The sequence below is a fragment of the Electrophorus electricus genome, chromosome 10 (genome assembly GCF_013358815.1).
Source record: "Electrophorus electricus isolate fEleEle1 chromosome 10, fEleEle1.pri, whole genome shotgun sequence".
Lineage (NCBI taxonomy): Eukaryota > Metazoa > Chordata > Actinopteri > Gymnotiformes > Gymnotidae > Electrophorus > Electrophorus electricus.
Window position 1 is genome coordinate 7,212,850 of NC_049544.1, and position 11,881 is coordinate 7,224,730.

At 37.3% G+C, this 11,881-nt stretch overlaps 2 protein-coding genes across 3 annotated transcripts in view; both read left to right on the forward strand.

Moving 5' to 3' along the window:
* The window catches only part of myh14 (myosin, heavy chain 14, non-muscle), a 28,879-nt gene extending 23,930 nt beyond the window's left edge, over positions 1-4,949 (forward strand). Inside the window, 1 exon segment of the mRNA XM_035530992.1 lies at positions 548-4,949. Within this exon segment, the coding sequence (XP_035386885.1) occupies positions 548-740 (193 nt within the window). The 3' untranslated portion in view covers positions 741-4,949.
* Positions 4,950-9,888: 4,939 nt separating this feature from the next.
* On the forward strand, positions 9,889-11,881 carry si:ch211-120k19.1 (uncharacterized protein LOC563199 homolog). Of its 2 annotated transcripts, none has more exons than XM_027006664.2 (6): positions 9,889-9,974; positions 10,307-10,441; positions 10,605-11,087; positions 11,327-11,397; positions 11,488-11,517; positions 11,589-11,881. In XM_027006664.2, exons 2-6 carry the CDS (start codon positions 10,435-10,437, stop codon positions 11,694-11,696), a joined length of 699 nt encoding a protein of 232 aa, XP_026862465.2. In that variant the 5' UTR covers positions 9,889-9,974; positions 10,307-10,434; the 3' UTR covers positions 11,697-11,881. The 2 variants fall into 2 exon arrangements, with proteins under 2 accessions (XP_026862465.2, XP_026862466.2); XM_027006665.2 differs by having other exon boundaries at positions 11,593-11,653.

Below are 11,881 nucleotides of genomic sequence, written 5' to 3' on the forward strand. Positions count from 1 at the left end.
GGGTGTAACGCAGCTGGAAACAGATGCTAGTTTTCACTTTGATACACTTGCTTGCTTGTTTGTGTGTGCGCGGTTAATTCACCATCATTTAATATAGTTGCGTGTGTGTTCCTGCGTTTGAACGTGTTTGTCCATTTCACTCGCTGGTACAGAGCGAACCAAAGCCAACAAGGATGTCTTTACTGCGTGTGTCTGTGTTTCTTGTACATGAGTTTGTTTTCAACTGGGAACTTTTTTTGCACACCTCATGTAACCCTCGCTAAGATATCCTCATTTGTCCTTTGTGGGTTAAAGATCATGACACTATTGCTTCCTGGTCTTGTCTGCGTTTCTCTTTTCCGCACAGTATTTCACGTATATTACCAGTGCATATCCTCATCTAACACATCCTATCTTTCAGTCTCTCATTCATATCACACTGTTTTTCAGACTCTAACCTCTCTGTTTCTCTTTTTTTCTCTTTTATTTTTGTCTGTCTCATTGCCACTCTCTCTCTCTCTCACGCGCTCCAACTTTCTCTCTCTCGCCCTCTGTCTCTCTCTCTCAGGCGTGCTCCTCTCCCGCTGTCCGTACGTGGGGGTCGGAGAGCCCTGGTGGATGACCTCTCTCAGGAGAACTCTGATTCAGAGGAGCCGCCCAGCTCCCCTACACCCTCCAGCGGCTTACCAGGGACTCCAGTGCCCTCAGAGAGCAACGCTCTGGGGCCGCCTCCCCCATACAGCCTGACGGATGCCGAGTGAGCCGTGAGCAGGGCGAGCGAAGAGCCGGCCAGGGGTTGGATAGACAGCCTGCCTAATCAGTTAAATAACATGGCTGTCAGAAAATCCACACAGCAAAGACTATACCTCCTCAGCCAAGACTGAAATAACTAGATGCACATGAGATTTCATGGTGGAAATATAGCTGATATCCAAGTAGTACTTTTAAATTTGGAGATAATGCTGATACACAGATAGTACTTTTAAGTGTTAAATGTCTTATACTGACATGTTGATTTCCATAGGTGGAAAAGACATGTTCCAAGGGAAATAGCATTTATGTATATCAGAAATTCCACATATCAGTGCAATGTATATCAGGCATAAATATGGCAAAGTTAAGATGGCTGCCTCAACCCTAAGCGCTCTTTCAATCAACCATAAGCCATGTGTTTAAGGGCAATCTGCATGTTTTTGATGGCGATACGGTAGAAAAGTCTTGTGAGATATTCAATTGTAAATTCATGATAAGGCTTTCATTGGCTGTGCTTGCATGAATGATTTAACTGCCAATCAGTGTTACTCTCAAAAGCCTTTCTCTCTCTCACTTTTGGCAAAATGGAATTTTTGACATGCAGATTGAAAGTTTCAAGGTAGTAAAACTTTTTGAGAATATTTGAATATTTAGGGACAGCAACTTCAAATTAATGGAAAAACTGTCAAACTTTTTTATCAAACAATTTAGTACAGACGATTTTACACTTCTATGTCAAACATCTTAGCAACAAGAAAGTGAGAGAGAAAAAATTATCTACTGTGAAATATCTACAAACATGAATTAATATGAGCCAGCCATGCTAGTTTTTCCATTGTTGGCATTAATAGAGGAATAATAAACGATTAGGGCAAAATAAATAAATAGATAAAAGTAAGAAAAGAAAAAAAAAAGAAATACCCCCAAAAAATGTAAACATGAACAGGATGAATCATAAGCTAATGAAAAAACTCATGTATATAATAAGTAGTCTTTTAAACTGGATCAGATTGCATTAGAAATATATGTTAGTATATCCACTAACATATCCATTATGGTCCTCCACCCCCCCAAAAAATGTTTTGCTAGGTTGGGTTATAAAAATGATTAATCTTGAGAAGTTTCCCAAATGGTATTAATGGTATAAATGGTAATCAAACAAATTGATACTACCCATTCCATGTTTCCATGATATCATTATCACATAGTACAGCCTCACTGGTGCCATTATAACAGTATATCCTCATTGATACCATTATCACATAATACAGTCTCACTACCATTATCACCTAGTACAACCTCACCGATACCATTATCTCATAGTACAACCTCACTGGTACCACTATCACATAGTACAACCTCACTGGTACCATAATCACTTAGTATAACCTCACTGATACCATTATCACAAAGGACAATATCATGGATACCATTATTACATAGTGACAGCATACTTGCCCACAACATACTGCAGCTTCTCTTTGGGCTTAAATACATGGCGTGAACATTTAAGCCTTAAAAACCTCTGATAAGTCTCCTTTTTAAAAATGGGAAATTCATAGTATAGACAGGTTTTTGTGAATTGATGTGTATTTAGAATGTTAGTACATCTAAAGACCCATGTAAATGTACTGTCAGTTTACCATTTAAAATTAAAAATATCAGGGTTTTGGAAGATCTAGTTCATTTGCCCACTATACTGTTTGGGCGCTGTGAGAATGAGTGTTAAACTGAGATATTGACAAGATTGTGCTATTCTTAAAACCGTTTTTGAAATGGTAAAAATAAAACAAAACAAAAAAACAATTCTTAAGTAAATTTGATAAGTAGACTGTGATTAGTTAGAAAGTTAGTATTTCCATATTTTTTAACATATCATTACCCATTTCAGCAAACTTGTTCATCAAGCATAATGCTATCGATCTAAAATACTTATTATCTAAATGATTTATGTTGTGATTGTTGTCTGTCTGCAGAACAAATGTCATGGAGTTGCCTATACTTTGCTGATTAACGTAAGCTTAGATAGGTCAAGCTTACTGAGATCTTGAGCATCATGATAAAACTGTATGTACAGTTACTTGTATGTGCAATCTTTTTAAGACGCAGTGAGAATTCGGAGTCGTGATGAGAATTATTATGCTACTGAAATGTGTGAGATGATGCACAGCCTTGCAAGGGGTCAGGCTGACACGCTGTGGGTTGTGTGTCTGAGATTTCTCAGTCTCACTACACATCAAAAGAATAGAAGAAATACTTCCTTTGTGTCATTAAGCAGTATCATTGCTGCAAGCACATCATTGTTAAAATATATTTGTATTTATCCAAATACATGCACAATATTTTTGTTTGTTTTTGTTTTTGTTTGTTTGTTTTATTATGTATGAAAATTATAGAATGAAGCTTTTATGTTTTACCAAATCACTGGCGTATGGATGAAACAAAGCATATGAACAAAGGCAGTTCCACAGTAGTTGTGTTGTAGTGCAGGTTTGTAGCACTGGTCTACATCCACATCTGCCCCCTGAACATCCAAGACCTCAGTTCTCTTCAGAGTTCACTTCAATCCCTGGTCTTTCTCTGCATAAAGGATATGATAGTAAAGGTTCAAATTGATCAGATCTGTAGTAGCTCCTGAATGGTTAAAATGAGGCTTAAAGTTTCCCCTCTCTGTACTAGTTTTATATGTCACAGCACTTCCTGTCAGGAAAAAAAGTTCCCTGGCTAACAGATCCAAATGAAGGGTTGTTTTATTCATTTACTGTGTGGTTTATTGTCAAATAAATTACAACCAACCACACAGAAGAGCCACACAGAAAACTCCTATGATGTTACATTATGAATCTCTAATGTTCCTTTATGAGATTTAAATGCTCATTTATGCGCTTTGATGGAATAGGTCCTGTTTTTGGGCTAAGGTAAGGCCTTTCTCTTAGTGTCTGTTACGTTCACCTCAGATAAAAGCTGCTCTTTCATGTTACAGGTTGCCTTTGGATCCTTTTTATTTCTTCTATAGGACAGTTTCCCCAAATCAGAATAAAAATGTTATGTCACTGTTACTACTGACTATATATACCCACTGTAGTTGTTTAAATGTACTAAAATGTCCCTGTGTAATGGTTTCTCACTACAAGCATAGAATTAGGACCAAACAAGCCACCAACATTTTGCACCTTTTATTCATTATTCAGCCTATCCTGTCCTATGCTGTAGGACAGAAGGACTCCTAAGGCTTTCCTAGTTGCTTTCACTTCAAGAATTATTTTGTGCAATAACAAAGTTGCTTAGCTCCCATGCTGCTCTGAAGCCTGGTGAACTAAGCCTGACTATGTATTATTCAGAATCCAAACTGGCAATTATATTAATTTGTTACTGAGGGGATGTTCCAAAAATAGCATTGAATATTTTGTCTCTTAAAACTTTATCCTCAAAATGTACTCAAATTAAGGTATGCATATGATAAAAGGTTCATATGAATTGGTCATGTGCTAAAACCCCATCTTCTTGTTTATTTTGTAAAAGAGATATTCTTTTTTTTACCTTATTCTGAAATTATGTTCTGAACAAACGGGAAAGAGCCAGGCTTATCATTTTAGCCCATTCCAGTTAGAAGTGTACCTTCCTGGTTAGTAATACGACCTCCTGACACTCCTAGTCCTCAAAAACAGCTTAGATATATGGAGAGAACATTGAAACATTTCTTCCTTATTTCATTCAGAAATGTTTAAGTACAAAAACAACTTTAACCTACTTAAATTGTGTGGCTTATGTTTTGTCAATTTAATTTTAATATTTGTTACATACTGCTGCTGTATTCTGACTAGACTAGTGTGGAAAGAGAAGGTGATTTAGTGGAGGCTGCTGTTTTGCTGTAATGTAATGAATGTGTGTGGAGAAGAGCAGTTTATGGTGGATAGAAAGAATGGATTGAGTTGTTTGTATCTATCGATACCAAAACTGATGGTGTCTAGAACATCTTTGTTTGTTTGTTTGTTTGCCCCTGTGCAGCTTTTTGTTTGATTGTTAATTTTGCTATATGGATAAAGTCTTACTGGGGTGACTTTTAATATACTGTATGTCAATGGTTTTGAAATATGTGTGGTTCATTTAACATGTATACAAATATAAGCATACTTAGTACATTTTAAAAACTTAGTTTTACATTGACCATGAAAATCCTTTGTCAAAATAAACACCAAGATGGTCATTCTAATTCAGTCCAAGCAGATCAAAGATCAGTTTTGGCTATATTAATTATTAACAGAAATGTGACCAAATAAGAATCTAATCAAAGATGGGTTATTTATACTGAAATATAGCCCTCATGTTTCCTCAGTCATAATAGTTTATTCATATTTTTTATTTAAAACATTTTCCAGGTTGAACCTTAATGCAGAACAAATACAGGAACATTTCACAGAAATGACCACAAACCCACTTAATATTCTTCAGTCTACATAATTAAACACAAGGACGTGATAACCAAAGACACATATACATTAAAATAAATACAGTTGTAATTGATTCATGGTTTATTTACATTTTAAAGACCATGACACACTGACCAACTGAAATCAATGCCCACTTCCAAATGTTTGTGAATGAGTTTTAATTCAGTTTAATAGACTGACTTGAGCAACATTCATTCATCTTTGCTTAATAAAAAAGCATGATGTAAACTCACATTTACATCCTCAAACAGTGCAGATCAGCAAAATCAGACAGTAGTATTTAGATTACATTGTATAACTAATCTAGATGTTTATATGATAATACAACTATCTATGTATGATATTACTCCTATTGTACACCAATTATATATTTCTATAACACATTTTTACAATATTAAGCCTAAGTTCAGTGATGTAGTTGGCAAATGCTCACATGCCATGTTTGCTTCTCTCCTTCATTTTGTTCAGTCCTTCAGTTTTACAGTACCAGCAAGTTTTCTTTTTTAAGGGTAAATTAATTTTTCTTGTTTCAAAATACCCAATTCATATAATTATGTACTATGCTTGCTTAGAATCAGAGTCTGTAAAATTGTCCTAACTACACTTTGTAAAATAGAATTATGCTTTAAACTGAGAACAGCTCCCCTAACAGTAAGTATGTCCTGGAGATTTTATCATACTTTTAAAGTTCTCTTCTGCTACTATGTTGCTGAATAGCCAGTCATCATTCAAAGGTGGCGTTGAGACTGGATGAGGGTGTGGTTTGTGTGCAGGAACAGGAAATGACTGAGCCACACCCTCAAAACTGGGAATACCCTGACAACCTTCACCATTGGAATATAAACAAGAGTTTTCTTCACAACTGCTTTTGGCTTGGGGTGGCATACTAAAGCTATAGAAATGTTCTTTAGAGGAGGAATGCAGGTTTGGAGGACTCGTATAGATTGAGTTTGGATTCAGAGTGGTTCCTGAGTCAATACTGCTATTTTCATCCAGTAACATACAATAAGGATCTGTGGGCCCGCTTAAGGGTATATGGCCCAGCGCATGAATTTCGTGAATGGGATGTTGTTCCCAGTATTGACTTAAGGCATTGTTTGTGTGGGCATGCTCAGTGCTATGTAAAACTTGGTTATCAAGAATATGATTTGAGAAATTATCCTGTTTCAAGCCTTTTGAGATTTCCTCCATTGTACTCCAGATACCACTGACTGTGTATTGACTCTCCTTATTCTTTGCTGTATGTATTGCAGGATTCTTTAGATAGGAATCTATGGCCATGTCTGTTTGTCTTGCCATATATACTGACTTATTCTGATGGCAGCTAGAGTCACAGTTTACTGGATTGCCAACATTACTACTTAAATCTTGTTCTGTATTCAAATCCTTAATGGAATTTTGCAGCAGCATGGTAAATTGTGGCCCATCTTCCAGTTCTTCACTACAGTCTGTTTGGATATCCATAACACATCCTACATGTGAGGTGTTAAGGAATGTAAAGTTATTTTGAAAACAGCTCTGGTCCTCTTCACTCTGCATGTGCCAAGCTGAAGCAATGTTCCTCTGATCATTGTGGTGGCTCTGTAGAGATCCTTCTGTGGACTCTAGTAGTTCAGCATTTTCCATCCCATCTATCTGTAGACTCTCTGTGATATATTGCATTTCGGAGATGTGGTCAATGTCTGTCTGCAGTTGTACATCAAATTCACGTGAATCCAAAGTCAAGGGAGACACTGCTGGTAAGGCTGGTGAGTAATCTAGCAGTGACATCCCGAAAGGATGATTGTCTTGTTCCTCATCCAATGATTTAGGGATGTGTACATTTGAATTTTGTTGTATTTTTTCAATATTTTCAAGCCAAGTGTCTATGCTGTCTTCTAAAATGATGTTACTAACTTGTAACAAGTTGTCCAGGTCAACAGGTGTAGATTGAAATAGTTCCTTTTCACAATTAAACTCCTCTCCTTTGTTCCCGATCACATTGTCTTTTTCACTGTTCAGACTATTATTTCCATTTTTTGGAGACTTGCTCTCTGAGCGATTTGCATTAGGGTTATCCACAAGACTGTCTGAAGTCTTTGTAGAATTGATCACGTTCTGTTGTTTTGCAGATGTCCCAGTTTTGGATGAGTCAGCAGTGGCTGCAGAGAAGACGCGGCAAATCGGTGTTCATGATTTATAATACCAATCCCAATGATTAAAAACTAGTACCAGATCTCTAAACTAGACAAATCCACTCTAAATTTATTTATATGGCAAATCTTCTTACCATTTTTCATGGTGTTTGCATGTTCAGTTTTCGGAGATGATTTTGTGCCTAGCTGGCTGTGTGTTGTGTCTGATGAACAAAGAGCTGAGGCCAGCTGATGATTATTACCAGCCTCTATTTCTGCAAATTTCCTTTGAAGAAACATATGTATGCTAATGAGAAAAATATTCAATTAAAGTTTTTTTTAACTCTCTCTTTCTTTCTCTCACACTCACACACACACACACTCACACACTCTCTCTCTCTCTCTCTCTCTCTCTCTCTCTCTCTCTCTCTCTCTCTCTCTCTCTCTCTCTCACTGTTATACCTCTGGATCATGTTGTGGAGAAATCTGCGGTGGTTAACCTGCCGTTTGGATGGTTTATTTTTGCGTGGTCTTTGCAGCGTACGCATCATATGACCAGCTGCTGATGTCACAAATGTAAAGAGGTCACGACCCCATGGTACGCTGCGTTCTAGTTCAAAGGACATGGTGCTAGATGAACGTATACCTTAGAGTAGGGTAGAAAAGGATGTCCAAGATGGAATTTTTCCAATATTGAGATCAAAAGCATAAATTTACATTACCATGTGATTACCACAAACAGATATAGCCCAGTTTGTTGAAACTATGGTTTAATTAAGAGGCAACAAAGGATTATCTAAAAGGCTAAATTTACAGTGGTGTAAACACATTTACACATTCAAGTGGTGTAAACATTTCAAAATTTTGTACTTTAATAGATTTCCTTTATCTTAGCTTTACATTTTTTTTCTATAACAAATAAATATTTAAACCACACTAAAATTATTAAAAGAGAATTGGACTCAAATCTAAACAGATAAAACTACTAAAATAGTTTAGTGAACTTCGCCACCTTCAGTGCAACACAACACAAAAAATAAGTACAATAATCGTCAACTAATCTCTGTAAAAAGCACTTAGGAACCAATCAATTAAAAGCCATTAAACGCTCCTCTGCCTTATTAAAATATGAAGAATTCAGACATTAAACATTATGTAAAAATAGGTGGTCACCCCACTCACCTGGTCCAAGCATCTGCTGGTTCTGAGAAAAACAGGTGGAATCAGAAATGTTGCTGTTCCATACATGAGCATATATAGGAACACCCTTACAAAATGAGTGAATGCCAGGGAGAGAAGGTGGGGGAGTGAGTGTGAGGAGCCATTTCAATGAGGTTACTGAAGAATAGCCTTCAAGGCAGGCTATTCTTTGTCCTTTTAAATTAAGGGCAGTAAGACATATCCAATAAAAAGAATACAAAGTGCCCACTGACAGGTCAAAAAAAGAAAAGGAGAGCAATTATCTGGGAGTCAACTGCTTTTGCTCATGTGGGCTCTGTATGCATTATCAAAAGGACCAAAGGCTGCTTGTTAAGTGTTAGCAAACAGAAGCCCACCAGTTAAGAACATAACGAGGCTTTAATTGATCAGTTTAATCTCTGGCCCTCATTAACACATTCTCCAGTCTGAGATTTCTTCTTGTTGCCACAGTCAACTCACATTTGACATTGTGACATTGCTCCCACATTTCAACACAGATGCACTGGAGGATTGGTATTTTTACATATCCATGAAAGAATTCAACATAATAGACCCCTTCCCAGTTGTGAAAAGGCAAGAGGTACAACAGTTGTCATATCTGAACTGGCTGTAGGTGATCTCTAGCTTTAAACTGGCTGTAGGTGATCTCTATCTCTGAATTGGCTGTAGGTGATCTCTATCTTTAAACTGGCTGTAGGTGATCTCCATCTCTGAATTGGCTGTGGGTGATTATCTCTGAACTACTGAAGCTGATCTTTATCTCTGAACTGGCTGTAGGTGATGTCTATCTTTAAACTGGCTGTAGGTGATCTCTATCTCTGAACTAGCTGTAGGTGATCTCTAGCTCAGAACTGTCTGTAGGTGATCTCTAGCTCAGAACTGTCTGTAGGTGATCTCTATCTCTGAACTGCTGTAGGTGAGCTCCATAATCTGAACTACTGTAGGTGATCTCCATCTCTGAACTGGCTGTGGGTGATTATCTCTGAACTACTGAAGCTGATCTTCATCTCTGAACTGCTGTAGGTGATCTCCATCTCTGAACTGTTGAGTAGGCTGAAAATGTAATTAATTCATTGATTTGGTGAATACACTGTTTAATTGTCACAAAGGAAGGAATAATTTATTAGTCTATTTTTCAAAAATTGAACTGTGCCTTAAAAATGTTTAATGGAACCAAATTTTACTTTCAACACATTAAGCAATTTTTTAAAACAGACTCACAGTTGAACTAGAATATAAACTCTTATTTCATTGCACATTATGTACAGCCCTATTGGTAAGCAGCAAGACAAGGAGTGGAGACCTATTTTTAGCTCAGGCATACTCCATGTGCTTCACAAATGGCTTGACATAGAAGACCATGTGTATTTGTGTTGCACTGGACTGTCGGTGTCTAGGCTATATATTGGTGCATGTAACGTTGTTGTATTTTAATTGTTTGTTGATTTGGACTACAAGCAAGACAAAAACTCTGGTGGTGAGTGGCATCTTTCGGTTTCATAGCCTTTTAATGTTTACCTTACTTCACTAAAACAAGTCAAATATCTCCTAATAGGCACTTTTTCTTTGTCTAATGTACTAAGCCTAATTCTTCCCAGTTTATGATGGAGATTCCCTGTGTTTTAGGTCTCTATATCCAAAAAATAAATGCCTTGCATTTGGTAATAATTTGGTTGTTTTCTTTCATCCAACCCTCTTATGTACCTACTGTACATTCCTCTAGCATTCCTTCAGCATGTGATATATTCTCACGTTTTCACTTTGCCTGATAAAGGCTTATCTTGAAAAACCTATCACTCATATCCACAGAACTTTGACCCATTGAAGTGGCTGGTTTTCATTGGTCTAGGTTTGGACTGAGCTCTGCAAGCATCCAATCAGTAAAACTTTTTTAAAAAAAGGCAGTGATCTGTGTTAATCAGTTTAGGACAGAGCAGATGTATGGTGAGTAACCACTTTTTGTTCCTTTGCATTAAAAAAAAACCAAACAAACAAGCTGCCGTTGGTTAAAAGTCATAGAAACGTGACTAATTCAATTGTACTGATTCAAGTTAATACTATGGTATAACTCCAACAGTCATTTTTCATTTGTAATATTTCTTTCCAGTGGACAGAATGAATAGTGCATGGGCCATATTTAGATCATATCCATACATTAGCAATGTTGTGGGATACACAGCCCTGTTTGCTACAGCAGACTTTATACAGCAAAGCATGCTGGGAGCTGCACAGGGTAGTCATGCTCAGTTCAGTTGGGACGCTTCTGAACAGGAGGCATTAAATACACATAGGATTACAGTGGCTGGGCACTCAGAGAACGCTCCCCTCAAAGTCTCAGAATGCAGCCAGCAAGATCCTGAAGAAAAGGTCATCTCAGTACCAGTGATCAGAGCTCATCACTTCTGCATTGACTGGGGCCAGACTGCTCGGGTAGCACTGATCGGCCTGTGCTTCCATTCCAACTTCAACTACCACTGGCTGCGTGCACTAGAGAGGATGTTTCCAGGAGGGAGGACCAAGAGAATATCTATGAAGGTTTTTCTGGATCAACTAATTGCTGCTCCTGTCACAATAAGTGCCTTCTATATCGGTGAGAAAGTCTTTGCTTTCTTTAGGTAGCTTAGCTAGAGGTGGTAGTTTATGCAACATTTTAACCACAAGCTCAGAGAATATAAATTCATGTTTGTTAAATGTTGTACACTGATGTGTTAATAAAATGATCTCATCTTCTGTGGGATGTATGATTAAAGGAATTGCTCAACTAATATAGATATATTAAAAACAAACACTCAAGCTTTTTTATTATATATATCTTTGCATTTTCTAAAGGCTTGAGCACCTTAGAAGGGCAAAAGGATCCCTTTGAAGACTGGAAAAATAAATTTTGGACTTCCTACAAGGTGAGTTTACGCTGTATGGACATGGCCTTACCATAACCTTCATCTATGATTTATCCTCATCCTTGCTGATTTTGGTTCTCTCTCTGACAGACCGGGATAGTGTATTGGTCTACAATGCAGGTATGTTCATCCATATACCATCCATCATTAAGATACTATATTGCATAACTTCTACATTTTCTCCCTTGCAGGCAGTGAATTTCTCTCTGGTACCCCCGGTGGCACGCACTGTGTTTGTTGGAGTAATATCACTCGGCTGGACTGTTTTTCTGTGTCATTTTAGACGACAGACAAATTAATCTCATATACCCTTTTTTACTAGTAGGGCCCCTTAACATCAGTTTATTATACACCATAAAATAAAGACCTTCGTCTGTCTGTCTGCTTCTGTTGTAGCTGATGTTATGTAAAATCTTAGTCATGCAGCTTGTGATTACACTAAAACTGGCCTACAATAAAATTACAGTATCATTACAGGACAGTA